General features: G+C 29.3%; 3 protein-coding genes across 4 annotated transcripts in view; 2 read left to right on the top strand and 1 right to left on the bottom strand.

Moving 5' to 3' along the window:
- LOC126742963 (calbindin-32) overlaps positions 1–20,119 on the bottom strand; it is a 136,226-nt gene that overhangs the window by 43,333 nt on the left and 72,774 nt on the right. The gene's annotated exons all lie outside the window — the stretch shown is intronic.
- Positions 698–6,400, top strand: LOC126742971 (uncharacterized). Its single transcript, XM_050449867.1, has 2 exons — positions 698–1,195; positions 6,018–6,400. The coding sequence occupies exons 1-2, from the start codon at positions 1,136–1,138 to the stop codon at positions 6,369–6,371; spliced, it is 414 nt and encodes a 137-aa protein (XP_050305824.1). The 5' UTR covers positions 698–1,135; the 3' UTR covers positions 6,372–6,400.
- On the top strand, positions 8,948–12,440 carry LOC126742962 (uncharacterized). Its single transcript, XM_050449855.1, has 4 exons — positions 8,948–9,086; positions 9,201–9,554; positions 11,575–11,931; positions 11,991–12,440. The coding sequence occupies exons 1-4, from the start codon at positions 9,039–9,041 to the stop codon at positions 12,348–12,350; spliced, it is 1,119 nt and encodes a 372-aa protein (XP_050305812.1). The 5' UTR covers positions 8,948–9,038; the 3' UTR covers positions 12,351–12,440.

Here is a 20,119-nt window from a genome sequence, read left to right as displayed (position 1 = left end):
TCATAATAATGTTTTTTATTTTATTTGTTGTTATTCTTGCCAAAAGTATACAAACTGTCCTATTTTTCTTTATAATTATATATAATTACCGACGGAAACATGACCCAGATAAAACAAAAAGCAAAGATTTGCCTAATTTTATTGAAGGACCTTTATACAATTTTTCATTGTTCTATTCAATTAGTGACAGATACAGTTGGTGGGTACCCACCTAAATCAATTTGAAAAATTATAACTTTTTATTAATTAACATGTGTACCTAAAAACCAGCTTTTATACAATTAAATTAGTTAAATTGCAGTTAGTTCATTACTTTTTTTTTATAAATTCGCTGAACTAAGCTTAATATTATTAATTAGCGTAGTTCAATGAATTCTTTATTATTAAAACTGTAGTTTCCATTATAGTGTCTCCAAAATTTTTGCTTTAGCAATAAACTCGCTTTAAAGTATTGATATTAAATTATAAGTAGTAATTTATTATAATATAGCCTCTTTCCAACAATTTTCACTTTAATTCAGCAACAATAAACAATTTAATATTTACGAGGAAAATTCTCTTACATAACGTTTCCTTGACTTCTAATACCACAATAACCATTTAAATCAAATTTTTTATACACGACGTCATTATAACTTCATATTTACCTGACAACCTAACGCCTCATATTATAATGTAAAGCGCAAAAAAAACCGTTCACCTGTTCTATGCATGATTTTACATGCAGTTTTTTAATGAATTTTAAACAATAAAATCGTAATGAAGGAAAACGTTACACAGCATTTTCTCGGTAGACTTGAACTTGAAGTGTTTCTAGAATAATCTGCAGCTGTATAGAATAATAAATACAGGGTGGCCAAAAAAAACGCAAGAATAAAATCTCTTATTGGTTCTCAGTTTTGGAACGACTTGTATGTTCACATACCACTGCTTAATTAAATTATCCCATATACTCTTAATATACAATTAAAAATACATCAAAAATAAAAAATATGTTATTAATTTGTATAATTAAAATATCATATTCCGCAACCACAATGCTTTAAAATTATATATTTAAAATGATTTTTTTCCTTATAAATTTGGAATTATTGGACTTCGTGGGTTGTTTTTTGTCGATGCCTTTAGAATAAAAATGGTTAATTTTAAGATAATTTTGGTGGGAATTTGTGTTATTTCTATCGTATCATGTCAAGTAAGTAGCAATAAGAAATATATGTGAAAATAATTTAGAAACATAAATAAAAATATAAATTGAACATAGATAATATGAAAATATGTGTATACTAATTTTATGTCTGAGCTATAAGTAATTACTCATTGACGCTTTTTTAGTTAAGTTAGTTCTCTATAGTATCGGTTATTATTGACTCCCTATGAAACTGGAATAAGTTTTATTTATTTTTTGGTAGTAGTTTAAGCTGGGTAATAAATAACAGAAAAAAAAACATTAATAATAGATAGTTAATCTTTGATTCATGTATAAGAAATTTTACAAGGTATTTAATCAGTTGTATTGTTTTTTTAGGAGTTTTTTCCTATTTGTTTGATAAAAATTCTATATTTTCTTGCTTAGTTAATGGCTGAGAAATTAATAAATTTTTTCAATAATTTAACATTTTCAAAAATACCACAAGCTGTAGAAGTAATTTTTTTAAAAGAAACTCTTTCTAGCATAGTAAAGTTCAAAAAATCAATAAGAAATTAAATTTTTAGTTTTTCAAGCTCTATATTCAGTTTTATTATAAGTATCGGTAGTTATTATAAGTCGGAGCTCATCTGGGCCATTTGAGAGCTAAATAAGATTATTTTCTGAATAATTTCTTTAAGTACCTATTAGATAGTTGCATTCCTGATCAAAAGATAATATATTGAGTATAATACGTCACAGAATAGTATAGGTTTAGAATCTAAGATCCAAAAACAAAAAACTGTTGATATCGTATTACTTATGGATTAACGACAAAAATACAAAAGTGATAAGAACAAATACATATTTCAGGACTTGTGTACTAAAATATATGGCACGCATTTATAAAAAAAGTTCTAGTACTTTTCTGTTTGTTTTTTTTATTTCTTAATTATTTAGAGTACTGACGATGTCCTCGTAAAAACCTCAAAACGTCAACTAAATTTCAATGGTGTTTTATTTATGGTAATTTTTGTGCACTTCTGTTAAACTGCTCAAAATTACAATTTTCTATTCTTTTCCGGCATATTTCTGGCAAATTCCCTCGAATATGTTTCTCTTTTCAACCCCTTTTAAAATAAGTGCCCAATTAAGACGTGTTTTTTTTTAAATAATAATTAAATTTGTTTTTTTTTTACGTTAAATTTGTTTTTTTTATCGTCGTACATGACTCTAATATAAAATACATAAACTGTACATATTCATATACAAGCCGCGTTAGCTGATGGTGGGACGAACTTTTGGGTACCAAGTAAAAAAAAATAAAAATTATCTCGGAGCTGTGTAGTTTTTTATTTTTTTTTATAAGGTTTAAATGAAGATCGTAGTTTTTTTTAAACTGATTTTTGATTACTTACTGATCTGACTGCTGAATACTTTATTTATTTGTATTGTATGAGAGTACAAAATGGCTGTTTGTGATTGGTAAACTAATAAGGAAAGTCCACAGAAACGTAATCTACAAAAACTTGAATAAAAACTTCATTATTACAGGAATTTGAATAACATTTCATGTAGGTATTAAAGAAAGTCCTAAAATTCATTTAGGATTAAAATAAAGTCAATTGGTCTATCAGAATTAGAGTAATGGACCAGAGAACCTCAAATGTTTTTTCAATTTTAAAACTCAGCCTACAAGACCTTGAATAAAAAAAATATTATGACAGTTGTAAAGAACTGTAAAGTCAGAAATACTAAGAATAAATGATTTGAAAACGAATGTAATAAGCTAAGGGAGGTAAATAGAATACATAATAGAGAATATATCATAGGCGTATACTGCATTGGTTGATCAATGGATGGTAATAATAAAATAAATAAAATAAATTATAGGAAGGTATGGGAGAGGTAAATAAAAAAAAATTAATTCCCATAAAACTGGAATTTAAGGCTAAAGATCACTAAAGTGATCGACAATGCTAAAAATAATTAGGCAATGAACCCATATGAAATCCCTTCTATACTGCTGAAACTTATGGATGGACGAGGTGTTGACGGCTGCATATCCTATTCAATAAGATCTATGATACTAGTTTTCACGATCATGGGTTATTAGCCTTTTATTTTATTATAATTATATAATCATAGCTTTGCTCCCAAAATATTTTTGAATATAATCCATAGGAGCATTTTTGGATGAAGTGTGAGAGAGTCGTAAGCGCATCATAATTTGGTCTTAAGCAGGGACTGAGTACAAGAAAGGCGATAGTTGCAATGTAAGTTCTGATCCCAAATTACTATCACCATCGTATACTTTATAGACTATTAAAAAGCATTTGATCAAGTTCAACATGCTAAATTAATAGCACCACTTAGAAAACTGTGCAAAAACTAACGCAAAAGTAAAGGTCAAAATTGAAGTAACAAGAGCATTTCAAATTCAAAAAGAATGAGGCATTTTTTGAGAAGTACTTTAGGATGCATAGATTAGCATCAGAGTTAATGGTGCCAGGAGCAATAATATTCGGTATACTTACAAAGCAGTTTTTATCGCGGATAGCATAGTGGGCCAACATGGTTAAGCCATAGGTTCAAATATAAACACCAAGATAACTAAGTTCATAGTAGGAACAAGGGATAAAAACTTTTACTAACTCTGAGCTAACTTTTAATGAAAAATCAATAGAACATAGGGAATATTTTAGATATCCTGAAATAAGGGTATACCGCAGAATTCTCCAGATCCCATTGAGAGTTTAAGTAAGAAAATAAAGTTTTAGGAACGATAAGCCAAGGCCGTCAGTTCTTCGATACTCTTTCGATACTCTCTTACAAAAAAATAACTTATTTTAGCCATATTATATATAATGAAAAATACAACTTCCTTCCGAAAAATTATAGAAAGAAAGATCAAAGGCAGAAAAGGAATTGGGAGAAAGAAGATGTTATGGCTTTGGACATAATATCCAGACTCTCATACACACGGCTAGATATTGACCTGATCCATTAATGGATGGCAGATCAAGACGGATTCTTGTTTACCGTCGAGAAAATCAAAAAAAACTTCAACATTTAAAGCCTCTAAGCATACTGTCTTTCCAAACTGTCTTTTTAAGTTATTTATGGCCAGGTGAGGTCAATTTTTAATATTTTAGTCCCTGATCCGTGCCTCAAAAATAAAAAAAAATTAACATATTAAGCATCTAAGCTCTATGTTATCCTTAAACTTGTTTTTTACTTATTTAGACCCATTTGACCGCCAGATGGAGTAATTTTCCAAAATATTTTTTTGGTAATAAATCATTAATAATTTCATTGAATTATTGAATGCCTACATCAGTTTTGGAAAAATAGCAAAAAATAAATATCTTACGTTCTATATTTTTATTATTTATCTTGTTTTTTTGTTAAAAAATTTAAGGCCTTTAAACCCTATGTTCCAAATATTGCTCTTCCGGACTCCCTAAGGATGCAAAAGAGTTGACTTTTAGACTAGTCCAAGGTTGAAGCTGAGGATGGAATTTCTGTTCAAATTGTTAAAGTACTGGTATATATCCCAAAATTCTTAAAATATATATAGTGATCCCTAGATACAAATCAAACAACAACAAAAAATAATTATGAACGAATAGCGTTAACAAGCACAATTAATAAAATCCTAGAAAATTGTGTTAAATTGAGATTATAGTCGTTATTGGTATCAATTTGGGTTTAGAGAAAAGCTTAGTACAGCTGATACTATATATGAGCCATTAACGATTTTCCTAGACGTGTCAAAAGCTTTTGATATTGTAGAACATAGAAATAAAAATTTAAAAACTTAAAAACTTATGTAATAGAGGAAGTGAATTAAGTCTAACATTAACTCTAACATAAGTCTAAAAAGATAACTAAATAAAATTCCTGTATGCGATTTTACTTTAATATTTGCTACAGAAGTCATATTACCCCATTTCTTGATAATCATTTTATTCTTTCAATGTCAAATAGACGCAAATAGCACATTTACTCTTTCATATACAGAATTTTAAAGCCGGGAAATCCACCATATCTAAAAAAACTTTTCAATGTGCATGAACACAATCATAATACCAGACGGTTTAATATTTTTAGGGTTCCTCAGCATATAACAGCACCTTTTCAAAAATCATTTAGTTACGTTGCAGTTCATTTGTTGAACAATTTGCCTCATTGTGTTAAAGATTATTCTTTTTATAAGTATAAGTAATACATTAGAAATATGCTTATGCAGTCACAGTATGATGCCTAATAATTAAATATGTATTGAGATGTCAATTGGATTTTTTCCAATTCCTCTTTTCATTCAGGTTGTGTTACATTCATATAGCTGTACTGGGTCAAGTCTACACTTACATCTTCATTTTGAATTTAACAAGATATACCGGTATCATATTATTTATATTCATTTATATTGGATCAGTTTCCTCTCCTACGCTTCCCTGATTCAGTCGCTGCCTACCTCTGCCCTGTGTACATAAATATAAATAAATTGTATTTTTTTTTAAGCTCTCACTATCAAAATGTATCGCAAAGATATATTTTTACGTAAGGTTTTTTTCTATGTTTTCTTGTTATTTTGTTTCCTTTTTTGTTACTTTTTCTTGAGAATGTATCACCTAAAAATGCCTCTTGTAGAGGTACTTTTGAGAAACGGTTTTTATAATCAGGATGCTAACTTTCCTATTTGCTAACTTCACTTACATCATAAGTACAACTGTTTTGTAATTTTTGATATTGGCAAATAAACGTTTTAAATTTGAATTCAATAGTACCTTGTTTAAACTGTTAAATTTTAAGTGAATTTGCTTGATATAAAATTAACTAAATTTGATCTTTTGGATTTCTAAAACCTCCTCCTTAATTCCAGCTAATGATAAATTTTTCACCAGAAGAAATGAGAAATCTTCTGCAGTACAACAACCAATGCCAAAGAAGTAGCGGTGCCACTCAGCAAGAAATCATAAGTGCCCTTCAAAATAGATTTTCCGATTCTCCTGCATTAAAGTCCCACATCTTCTGTCTTGGTAAAAAAATGGGTTTCGTGTCTGATAATGGCACCTTCCAACGTGAGACGATCAGAAACCGGATGGGCAAATACCTAAAGGACCAAAGCAAAATGGATCAATTAATGGATAAGTGCTTCACCGGAAATGGCAATCCTAAAGAGTCTACTTATAATGCTATAAAGTGTATTTCTGGTAATAGAAGTATGGTTATTTAAATGTATGAAATATATTGTAATTAATTTTCTTTGTTTCTATTCTTTTATTTATATTGATATTCTTAATAGTGTGAATTAGTGTGAATCTAAGCCTAATTATAATTTGCTGTATTACAATTTTAATAGTTTTTAAAAATATCGACCTTTTTTATGAAAAATTTTTGTATGATCTTTAAGGTGACCCCATCAAATCTCGAAATCTCAAAAAGTAATTGGACTGTTCTCTTTATTAAAAATGCATAATATTCAGAAGAGTACTGTCTACAAATAATATTTTTCATTTAAATCAATCGTGTAAAAAATATCAGCTTTATTGGTGTTATTATCTAGGAGAATATTTAGTTTTTTAAGAATAATCTCTTCTTTAAAGTCCAAAATAACAAAAACTAATTGAACGATATTTAACAATCAAAAATTATAATATTCAGAAGAATATTTTTTACACATGTTATTTTAGGCTCAAAATAGTACAACCAATAGTTTTCGACCTATGCGTTTTGTTGTTGGTGCCCAAAGACAATGTTTGGCCTTCAAGGCGACTGCTCAATGCAGAATCCCAAATCTCAAAAGCTTATTGGACAATTCTTATCAAATAAAGATTAGGATGTTCAAAAGAATGTTCTCTAAATATATTGTAAAAGGTTCTTATTGGTATAATTATTAATTTTAGAAATTTCGAGTGCAAAATGATAATCTATGATGTTCAGTGTGACCTCTCACTTCAAAATCCAAAATCTCAAAAATTTATTGGCCGATTTTTATCAAACAAAAATTAGTATATTTAAAAGAATATTCTTTACATATATTCTACTAGTTTTAAATTAGTATAATCAACAATTTAAGAAGTATTGGGTTCTAAAAACAATGTTTGATCTTAAAGGTGGCAACCCACTTCAAAACCTCAAAAAGTTATTGGACAACTTTTTTCAAGGTACAGAGAGATATATAAATTTATTGTAAGGAAAAACATTGCACTTTAAAAAGTGAAAAATAAAAAAAAATATAAAACAATAATAAAAACTTAAAACGAAAAATTTATTAATTAAAAGAAGAAAAAAAAGAGTTTGATTAGGTCTAATCTCGATAGAGTAAAATATTCTTGGATTTTAATTAGGAGTGAATATTTTTTATTTATTTGTTTTTTCCTACTTTATCTTAAAAAGAGAAGCTAGTACTAGTACCAAAAAAATTCTTCGCTAGCAATTTCAGAAATATAAGCTTTCTAAATATTGGTGCCGATAAAACTTCTGTAATTGAAATCGAATTTTCGCATAATCCACTTATTACATTAATATATCATTTTATAAGAAGCTCCTATATATTTTACTACGAGCTTCTATTTATTTTATATTAAAGAAAAAATTTAGAAACCCCTACATATTATAATATGTACCACTACATTTTTGTTTTTAAAATTAATTAGTCATTTAAAATATTATATAAATGAAAGAAAAAAACACCAATTAAATTCCTGTAGAAATCTTTACTTGGTATTTTTAGGCACTCTTTCACTTTTATATATATTGAAAAAAAATTAAGACTTTTTCATGATAACACTTTTTATTTTAACCCCTATGATATCGCCAACTTCAACCGCTACTTTCTTCCATTATGTCTTTTGAATTTGGTTTAATTTATGATTAAATTAAGAGACCCCTAGTTTGTTTAATGATCTTTTTCTACCAAGATAAACCGGTAGTTTAATTTGTAGAGACCCCTAGTTTATTTATTGATAGACTTTTTTCCAACTACTAAAATAACCCAGCAGTACTTTTTTCAGAAAGTTTTTTTCATGATAAAATTTTTTATGCGTTTTAAAAATTCGTCTCGTGTGGACTGCACACGGGACCACGTTTTTTTATTATTGGATGCATCGGACTGGTTTCAGGTAAATTTTAACGCCTTGAAATACAAAGAAAGAAAATTAAACGCATTATACTCGAAAATAAACATTTTAAATATTATTTATAAGTCCCACAAGTCACCAATAAAAGATTACAGAATGCTTAGGCTTAAAATAATTCATTTAATTTATTAAATAAAAAATAGCACAACTTTTCCTTCAGGACATATCTTGCAATATATCAAAACAAGAGGTCGACGCTCTGATTTAATATGCGAAAAAAAACACAAACTATAAAATCAGAGTCACGGTCAATATCTCAACTTGAACTTTTAGATTTATTGAGTTACTAGCCGAAGGATCAATTAGCCAAAAACCCATCTCGCCTGTCACAAATTTGCTATAGGAAAGGATTCGAATCTTGTTTGGTTCGTAGTTTTTACCGTTGCGAGGTCACAGGACCGGACTAAGGCTTCTTAGCACCGAAAAGAAATCCTTTTTTTCTCTTCGCGATTCTATTAAGAACATTAAATCAAGACCTTATTTGTGACACACACAATATTAAAAAAATAAAATCAACATACCTAAACAGATTTCTCTTTATTTTATTAATATAAAATTTATTCCTAGCAAAAATTTACTACTCCGAACCTGTTGCTTTTTGAATTGATCTTAATCTATACTATACAAGTTTTTTTCCACAAAGATCCCAAAGAGAGATGCTGATTTTTTTCGCTAATTAAAGATGGATCTTAGATGGGTATATAAGCTGCCAAAATAAACATTGAATTCAGTTTAAGTTTGAACCTTACTAAAGAACAACTATGAGGGTCCTGGTACTTTGTGTCTTAGTTGGTGTATTGCATACTAGGGTAAGTTTTAAAATTATTTTTTTATATTGCGATTTGGTTTAGTAGACTTTTTCTACACTGAATATATGAAATCGTCACTAGCTCTAAAATATGCTTAATATAATGATTTTTTAGGCTGCACCACTATCTGACATCGATGAAAAACTGTCCTCGTACTACAAGCAATGCTCCACTGAATCCAAAGTTGACGAAAGTATAGTCGAGAAAGCTAGAAATGGAATCTTTCAAGAAGATCCAGCATTCAAGGCTTACATCTATTGCTTGTCCCAGAAAATAGGGTTACAAAATCAAGATGGTGAAGTCCAAACCGAAGTTTTCAAGAAGAAACTGGAGCCTGTTGTTGAGGATAAAGTGGTTTTTGATAAACTAGTGAAGGAATGTACCGTGCCCAAGGAGAATCCACAGGAAACGGCTTTCTTTGTGGTCAGATGTGTGAAAGAAATGTTTCCTAGTATTGAAATTTTTAAGGTAAGATTTTCAATTTAGATTAATTGACTCAAATTGATATTATAATCAGTATTTATTGGAGACAAAAGTAAGAGAAACTTTATTATTAAGTCATCAGTAGTTCTATAGAACCTTACAGGGAATTCTAACTAAATATTTCTTCAGCAGTACCCTACCCAAGCAACACAATATCATATATTATTATCGTTAAATATAGATTTATTAAACTGTAGATAATATATAGTATATTATAAAAGATTTTGTTTATAAAAGGGAGAATATTTCAGTATTTAAAAAAATTTACACAAGATTTACAATTCAAATGTTTGATGAAATTCTTCTGAAAAATCACTGTTTTTCGTCCATAATCTCTAATCTAATAAGTTTGTTTTTATACTAAATATTTGTATATCAAATTAAATAGAATTTAAATAAATGGTGTTATTAAATTATATGTATGCATGAAATGCATTTAATGTATCTCTATTAAAATTGCAGTAATTGTACCATTTTTTATCGCAAATACGTGAAAATTCAGTTTTTTAAAGATAAGTAATTAAGTTTTAAAAAAATGTTAGTTTTTTTGGTTCTATATAACTTTTTCTTATCTAAGCTCAAAAGTTTTAAAATTAAACTATTGGTTTATTTATCAACCATATATGGTCAAGGTATATTTATCAGCTGTAGAATATACGTATATCATATACGAGTTTTTTTACATAAGGGCGAAAATTCCAGGATTTAAAAAAATTGACACAGGATTTACACTCGATCACTACACCTCAAATATACAAAAGATCCCACTGTGTAGGATACGATATACTTTTCATTCACGTATTTATTTTATAGTGTAGGAATAGAATATTATGCACAAAGAAATCTAGAAAAAATAGGAAATGCATTAACGCATATGAAACAAAAATTATGCCAAATATGATATACAAATAAAAAAACATAAGAATACAGATTTGCTCTAAACTAAAAATAAAATTTATTTAAGAAAAATTCAGGTATAATTTTTTTCTATTAGATAATATTTACGATAAATTCCTTATGGACGCCATTGGTAAAAATTAATTTTAAAATGAAGAAATAAAACTCGAAAAATGCCTCCTGATGCATAAAACACATCTGCAAATTAAACAGAATATCTTACATTTATAAAGTTATTTAAAAAAATCTTATTCCAGTAAACGCATTTTATAAACGTCTTGAAATATTATACAATATACCACACTTAAACGTTTAGCTTTTATGAAATAATAATTGAAGATTATTAACATGTAATAAACCTTCTTGTTAAATGTAAATAAAACATAATTCTAACTTTCTCAACGTATATCATGCGAACATTTTGTCCGATATTTCTAGTTAAAAGTTCAACGAAAAATGTACATCTCGTGTAAACCAAAAATTGACGTTTACTCAATTATTGTGTGTTGCACAAAATTATAATGCTTTATATTCATTTGTAAATAATTGATTCTTTGACCGAACACCATTCATTATTTGACGTTAATTCACCATATACTAAATGCAAGTTGTCTTCTTTCTTTCTTCTCTTAACTCTTCTACATTATTCTCAATATATTTTTGGACTAGGTATTTATCATAAAGACTGTATTATTTTGGATGTACTGGTAGTTGATAACAAAACTGCATCTATTTCTATAACTTTTAACCTAGTTGTGTTAAGTCAATTTGTCATTAGAGGGTATTTCTGCAGAAGCAGATGATCCATAGTTAAAAGATTTTTATCAGCATATCTCTAGGAATTATCATATTCCATAATATAGTGTAGCTAAGTTTATTCTTAATTTACCACTAAAAAAATTATCTACAGCAGACTAAAGATGCACACAGAATTGAAGACTAACCTCTCTTATGTTATGTTAAGTTTTAACCCAATAAAACAGTTTTAATTTACTTTTTAACAGTGAAGAGTTCTAACTAATGATGCACATCTTAAAGCTAATTATATTTTCCTGATAATAATCACATTGATGAAACTACTATATTTGAAAAATTTTTTGATTTGTAGGTAGCACCATCGATCCAAGAACAAAAAGAGAAAATCTTAGCATACCGTAAAGAATGCATAAACGAATCAAAAGTAGAAGAGTCGTTAGTCCAAAGAGCTTTCAAAGGCATCTATTCGGATGCACCTGAATTGAAAAACTACATGTTCTGCTTCTCCAAGAAAGTGGGTTTCCAAAACCAAGAGGGGGCTGTCCAGAGGGACGTGATCGAGAAAAAACTCGGATCAATAGTTGAGGACAAAGAAGTATTTGACAAATTAATCAAAGATTGCGTTGTCCAAAAGGAGAGTCCCCAGGAGACCGCTTTCTTTATCGCCAAATGTATGCGTGAAGTGTCTCCCAATCTGCAACTCTTTAAGGTAAAATTCATTTCTTTCGCCAAAGTATCAGTAAAAGTTTAACGAGGTTTTGTTTTTAGGTCGACAGCTTTCTTACCCAAGAACAAAAAGAACTTCGCACCAAAGTACTTAAAAAATGCCAGGAGGAGACTAAAGTGCCCACTAATGTACTAGAAAATGCCCGGAAAGGAGATTTCCAGGAGGAACCACTCTTAAAAGACTACTTCTTCTGTATAAACAAACAATCTAATAATCTCGACGAGTCCGGGTTTTATAAGATCGATGTAGTTGCTGAAAAAATGAAGAAATTATTTGGCCAAGAGAGGGGAGATAAAATTATCCAGAAATGTATTAAAAACTTGGAAAATCCATTGACGACCAGCTTTGAAGCCCTGAAGTGTATTTACTTTGAAGTTCCTGAAACATCTTTAGCTTTTTAAGTTAATATTAAGATAAGATCCTAAATGTGCCTTATTGTAGGCTGATAATAATTTATTTTTATTTATTTAATAAACATGAGTTTAGTCTAAGTTCCGGGGTTTTAATCTTTATCAAGCCACGTTACTGCAAATAAGCTTTTTATAAAAAGTTTATTAAGGGTAGCACTACCCGCGGGAAAAGGATGTCGAGAGCGTTTTTCGTAATTTTCATTTTTATCTTGGAAAATTCGCTTAAATGGCTTAGGTCGGTTGCTTGGAGCTGCACAGCTTTTCCTTGTTCTTTTTTTAATTAAGGACAAATAGGAGCTTTCTTGGAAAAACGGTTGCTATAGTGAGTTTCTATGATACGATTGTAACTTTGTTAAAGGTTTAGGGAAATATAATGAGAAAATGAGAAAAAAAACTATTTAGTGCTTGTCGTCATGCGGAAGTTAAAAAATGTGTTTTGCATTGGTTTAATACATTGCCGGAGCAAATTTCACATATCTGGTTGAAAATTATAAAATATTTATAATAACAGTGATGTTCTTTAGGTTTAAGGAGCAATGAAGTATAAAAAAAACATTTTCACTTGCATGGTAATAATATTTATTAGATTTTTTTTATGAAAAAATATTTTGAATTTTGCCTTAAATTGATCTTGGTATGGATAGAAATGTTTATCTTCGCAGTGATTAGGTAAAATCTACAGAGCCAAAATACTTCCCTTATCGGTGTGTATTATATGCAGTGATTTTCAAGGTTTACCTACATTTTTAAATTTATTCTCTTAAAAATGATAAAATAATTATTTTTATAGTGAAGACAATGTTTTGTTTTCGGCTACAGGGTGATTCAAAATTAAGTGCAAAGATTTCAAGTGCGTATTTACTAGCCAAAAATAAGAACTTTTTTTCATGTAAACGTATATCCTAACTTGCTTAACGGCTTTTTATTAATTATTCCAAATTATTTAAGCTGATTTAAATAAAATTTGGTAGGCTTAGTTGTCGTCATAAAGGCCCTCCTTTGGTGGGAATAAAATAAATTTATTGATTCCAGTGGCGTTTCTGGGGACTACCTAGGTAAAATTATGGTACGCCATCGCTTTTTTGACTATTTATTTTTTTTTAGATCAATCGGTCAATAATGTAGCTTTCTTGCCTCTTGAGCCTTACTGGTATCTAGCTTTGTTTCCAGGAGTTAGAACATACGTTTTTATGAACAAAACTTCTTATTTTTGGCTGGTAAATACGCCCTTGAAATCTTTACACTCAATTTTAAATCACCCTGTATTTTTGTAAATTATTTCGTTAGTTGTGAAACTGTCTAAAGAAAGAATAAAGGGTAGAAGGGTTTAACATTCTTATGAGAAAAAAACATCTCAAATGGAAGGATTATCATAGATTTTTTATAGGGACAAGTACATATTAAACATTCCCAAGTTTACTTCCATTTAAGCATAGAAATATTTAATAATTTCACTTGCATGAATCAAATTTTTAATTTTCATATTAGGTTTACTCTATTTTAATAATAGTCCTATTTTAAAATTACAAAAATGTATTATGTTGGTTATTTACCATATTTAAAGCAAAAGTCAAAAGATGGCATTGTATTATTATTATTGTACTGCCTGTAACTGACTAATACAATTAATTTCTTAAATCAGTTAAAAATATGTTATTTATTCTTTAGTTAAAAATGATAGAATGTTTATATTTTCAAGGTATTTTATTATTTGTTAAATCTTGGGCAGATACAGTGTGCCTTTGATTAAATCGGCTCTAATGGTATCTTTGTTATTATTTAAAACACAGGGTTGGGTAAATTAGTAGGATTTTTTTTGCTGATTTAAATAGTGAAAACAGGTAATTATGTTGACTAAGATAATTATGTTAACAGTAATATGAAACCTCTTATAATTTAAATAAATATAAAAAATATTGGTCTCATACATGACATAATAAATAAAGAAATATTTATCACATGATTAAGTAGAGTCACAAAATAACTTTTTCTTATATCCTTGAAAATAATAAAATATTTATCCAGCGGTCAGTAAGAAATATGTTTTTCCTCCTTTAATTAAAAATATTTATAATATCACTGAATTTTAATGTTAGTTAAATCTTGGGGATATACAGTTGATATACCGAAAATCACCTAAAAAAAGTTGTACAATGAAAGAGATAGTAAGACATAAAAAAATATCAAAGTTTTCTTCAAAAAGTCATCCGGCTCCAGGTGCGTTTATAAATTTAGTTATTAGATTTTGTGATACAAAATACTTGAAAGTAAAAGAACAAAAGGGTGCCTGCTTAGCCTGAAATGTTACAAATTAAAGAAGATATATTAAAAAAGGGTCGAAAGCTATGAGAACTATGAATACTACAGCCATAAATAGTCCAGGACTATTATACGAAAAGAAGATCAATCTACTGAAAAAATCCCATCTGGCTGAATTTTTTACCAAAGCTTCTTTTCAACATTACAAATCATCCCTCAAAAGTCCCCATGAATCCAAGTGGAGCTTTTTTTATGGGGGATCAAAGGTCACAAAAAGCACTTTTTTACAATTTTTATTACCAAAAATTACCTTTTTTGTTTGCTATGAAATTCTCCACAAAAAAGGTCTTTTGCATTTTTTTCGTAGACACCTTCGATTTGCAGAAAATTGCGGTCAAAGTGTCGTAACTGTCAAAAATCATAAAATTCGAGTCAAAACGTGTTTTGAAATAGTTTTCTCGTTGAATATTTATGGTAGGGGCTCTATAGGTATTCCCCCTTGTGACCTAGAGCATAGCTGGCCCTTTTTTTCTATGGTCGTATGTGCGTCACTGTATACCTGGCTGTGGGACATTGACGTCATTTGACCAGTCTTCAGGCCAGTATTCTGTTATTCTCAGTTGTAAACAGACGTGTAGAATAATTTCTCACAGTTTTCTCGTGATATTATTCACCTAGTTATCGAGAAATGGCCGAAAATTGCATAATTTGCGACAAATCGCTGTCAGACGGAGCGACTGTTTGTGTCGAGCGTGGTATTAAAACCTTACGTGACGCCAGTATCGAGCGAAATGATGGAAAAATTGCATTTTTGCGGAGTGTCGATTCGATAAAAGTACACGTGGTGTGTCGCAAGGAATATACTCGTGCAAGTAGTATTACTGCGGCTAAAAGGGAGCGAGATGCTGTCCCCAGTACCTCGACTGTTAGCCCTCCTCGGTGAATAATGCGTTCTGCCGAGAGCGAGCAATTTGAATTCGACAAAAATTTTATGGATTGGAGTGTTCTGAAGAATATCAAAGACGAGTTCCTATGAGTCGTCGGCGAAAAATCAAGCATGTCTCCACATAGATATTTAAATCGACAGTGCTTGCTACAGCTCAAAAGCGTAATGATTCTCTTGGTAGGCTAGTTGAGAATCGTATTATTTATGAAGAAGATTTAGTAGCAGTAAATACAAAATCTCATAGTGAGTGCCAAGTCTCTTTCGCGCGACCTTTATCATTCCAAAAGCATGGGAGACCCCAAGATATGAGGGTCTCTTCAGCAATGGAAGAAATTTTTCATTACATCGAAAATAATGATGACTGTCAATTCACGTTATCTGTATTGAAAAAAGTATGTACAGATTTTGTTCCTGACGATGTTACCGTGAAATTAAAACTCGTTGAAAAGTACGGTTAAAAAATCGGCATTATCACGAAGGAAGAGTCGAAGTTCGACCATGATTTGCTTCTCCGATGTTCGTCATGATATCTTGAACAAAACCTGGTATGAAAATCGAAAATACGATGAAAAAGAAGAACGTTTCAGAATTTTAAAGGCCGCTGCAGCAATCATTCGCGAAGATATTCAATCCACACCTATTAATAGTGATTACCATCCTCCTATAAATCAAATGTAATATTGTCGAATATTTTATTATCAGAAAAATTAATCAGAAGAAACTGAGTTGATGGTCGTAATTTATTTTTGAGCAACCCTGTATATACAAACTTCACGTACAAAAATGAGCAACTTGAAATAAAAATCGACTGGTCCGAGCCTTTTTTTTTCGAACATACCCCTGAATTTTAAATGAATTTAGACATAAATTTTGAGATGCACTGCATGTATTAAATAAAGACATAATTCTATTACCAACATCCTGTTTGTTTGTCCTAAATGCATTTATATAAAACATACCGATTTCTGCCCGTAAGCATAGGTGCACGAAGATTTAGTAATCATTGCATTGATCGATAGTTTATTTCATTTATCATTACTTTATGACCAAACCTCATAGCTAACCTATTGCGCTGAACTTTGAGACTTTATATTTACAATTTACTGTCGCTCTTTGTCAGTCAATGTTGACTTATCAATATTTAATTTATAAATTAAACTTCATAATAAGCTGACTACATTAAACAGCAGTAATCCAAGTGACTCTAAACCTGGGAAAAAATATAAACTTTTAAAAGCTTGAACATTTTTGAAATCTCTGTAAGATCCATTAATAAATCTCAACATTTAAAAGCTTTGCTAATTATATGACCCCTAGGATTAGTAAATTTAAATTCAGAATAAAAAAAAACACTAAGATCTTTTATGAGGTTTGTCTGCAACATTATTCAGTTTATATGGAATTGTAATCTAGTGTATTCTTCTCGAAAATTTTATAATTTTTTATTTTGGTTTCTGTACACCATTGGATATGCTTATATACACTTTAGATCGTCTGCAAATTGTAAGCATAATGAATTTTTAAAATGAGTTGGAATATATGCGATCCTTGATCCTAGGGGTTCACCAGAGGTAACTTCTATCTTTGTTAATTGATTGATACCCATCTGTTTTCACAGTTTGCTTCGGTTGAGTTAAATTGCTGCAAAACCAAGATAATAAAAAATTACTTACGCCATGGGACTCTAACTTGTATAGTAAGACCTTAAAATCAAAGCCTTTTTTAAAATCAAAATAAATTACGTCAACTTGGAACTTATTATCTAAGGCTAGCGCAACATAGCTTAAAAAATTGTCAAATTTGTTTGTCAAGATCGATCCTTATAAAAACCATGCTGATTTTCTAGGATTGTATAGTAAAAGGTTGCCATTAATCCATCATTCATAATTGATTCAAATATTTTACCATAATAATTAAATTGGAGGTTGGCCTGTAATTTGTAGTATGAGATGTATCTCCTTTTTCAAATAATGATGTTATGTGGGCAATTTTCCATATTTGTGAAAATATCTTAGTTTTAAGAGAGTAAGGAACTGGATATGATAATGTGGTAATATTTTTGTGAAAACAGTAGCAATTTAATTTAATAAAAAATTTTTTTCAAGTTGTTTTTAATAACTTTATTATTATGCAACTTTTGTATAAATGATTTTTGGTCTACTAACTTCTTTTAATGAGCTTTACAACGAGTTAAAATAAATAATTTTACTTTGAAAACACATTGTAAATCGGCTTAGAAAAATAACAGCTTTATCTTAACTTATATCCAATAAAGAAATATTTTTCCTTTTTCTAGTAAAAAATTAATAAATCATTGATTTTTTCAGTGACGTCCTACATTCCGCTTTTCTGTTTGAAGAATATAAAATATTCATGACAAGAAAAGATTTTTAAGGCTGAAACAAATTCTTAAGGTTAAAGTAAAAAAATATTTTCTTTTTTTCTTCGTGTAAATAATGTGAGTTTAAAAGTTCAGCAAATCTCTCGGGTAGAAGTTATATTTTGGTTTCTTTACAGTGATTTCTCCATAAAAGTTGGAAAAGGATTGAAAATTTCAGCTTTAAAATGCTGACACAATGAACATTTAATTGTAAAGCAAAATTAAGACATAACGAAATAGTAAAACTCCCACTCTTTAACTATAACTATACAAGATAAATCTACAAGTCAATTATAAAATTATTTTATTTATTCTTGGTTGCTGAGCCTTAATCAGAAGTAAAGTTTTATATTTTCCTCATGATTGAAATGAAAATACAACACTAAAAGTTAAACTTGACTCCTTTCTTTTTTTATCATCTTTTACTTAGGCCAACATCATGTTGTTATCTTACTTCTGATTATTGGAACTAACAGCCCTTAAAGCTTAAATTTGCATTCCCTTGCAAAATAGCTGAATGTAATCCAATATTCTGGAAATATTCCTTACCGCAAATTCTTCATAAGATGATAAGATGATTAAATTTAATGAGAATTATTTAAATTTATTTTAATTTTTCACTTAAAAAGTAACCCAAAACGCTTACCTATTAATATGAAAATAAAAGCTGCCATATAAAATTTAGGTCACAACACTCCCGCGTAATCAAAAGATTTATTCATAAAAGAATAATTTACTTTTGGTGCCCCATAGTCATGTTTACATTCAATTATGCAAATTGTGCGAACAATAACAACCGTCGAGTTGGGGATGTGTGCAAAAAATAAACCTGCCATCCTAAAACGTGATGTTTTTATTTTTGTGGTTAATAGAGGCATTTTTCTAGGTGCTTTACTTGAATATTGGGATTAACACAAGAATATTGACGTTCCTAAGTGATATTTAAAACGTATTTTCATGATTTTCTCCTACTGTAAAAAAGAGTTTAGTAACTAGTAGTTAACATAAAAACTAAGCGCTTTTTTAGGACTTTAATAGCCTTCGCGATAAAACTCAATTTCACTCCAAACTGCATCTTAAGCAATAAAGTTTCCGGAAACTCCAACTTGAAATATACTGTTTTAGCGTCTTTGTTTTGGTAATTTCTTATACCCTTAATATGTAATCCCGAGCTGGTTTCACGTCTTGCTTTCTAAGCACTATTTACGGTACATAAATTTTTACGACGTTATAATATAAGAAAATTTCGCCTCGGGGGGGTTGATTTATTGTTGAGGCGTGTTTTGTGTTTTTTTTTCTCGCGTTCCGTTAAAATAACAAAGGGCCACGGGTATGTCAAGTAGTTAATTAATATTTAAAAGGTTAAAGAAAATTATTTAAACTGGTTCTTTACTTGATTATAGTTAATTGGAGTTAAGTATTTGACTTATTTTGTTTTTTTTTTTTGATAATAAAACGTAATTGGTGGTATAATTTTTTTTTTCTCCAAATCATATATAATAAGGTATTATCAATTTCCACATAAAATATGAGCTTTTTTCTATATCGTTAATTAATTTCTAAAAATTGCTCTTTAGATTTCTGGTTGTTATTTTTTTGGAGTAGTTTAATCCATTGTTTCAGAATTAAATAGATTCGCTACGGACAGGGACCATAGTTGGTAAAAGCAAAAATGAAAATTCACTTTGGAAAGAAAAGTAAACAACTAATCCATAAAAAAAAATGTTCAACAAATCTGGAGATTGGACAAAATCTTGACACCTTTCAAAGAACATCAGAAATTTCAGATTTGCTTCAAATTTGCCCACATGACCAAATTGAACCTGGATGAATTGGAATAAAAAATGACTAACAGCATACAGACAGCAACAAAACAGATCTGTTTAAAAGAAACACCAAAATACATTAAAAATAAAAAAAGAGAACTCTTGAATATAAAAAAAAACAGACATAGAACTGATCCTAGATTAATTTCCTATCAAACTAAGAAAAAAACTTCTCCGCATATATATCTTGCTAGTTTTGACTCATGGTAACGAAACTATGACTTTCATAGTTGAAAGCATGAATGTCTTAAGGAAAAACTATGTTAGGGGTAAACCTAAGGGATTATACACAGAACGAGGAAATAATAAAAAGAGCAAAAGTCGATGATGAAGAACACAACATAAAAAA

This window comes from Anthonomus grandis, chromosome 12 (assembly GCF_022605725.1).
Source record: "Anthonomus grandis grandis chromosome 12, icAntGran1.3, whole genome shotgun sequence".
NCBI lineage: Eukaryota > Metazoa > Arthropoda > Insecta > Coleoptera > Curculionidae > Anthonomus > Anthonomus grandis.
The sequence above is the reverse complement of the archived record's forward strand: the minus strand, read 5'-3'. Positions and strand labels throughout refer to the sequence as shown.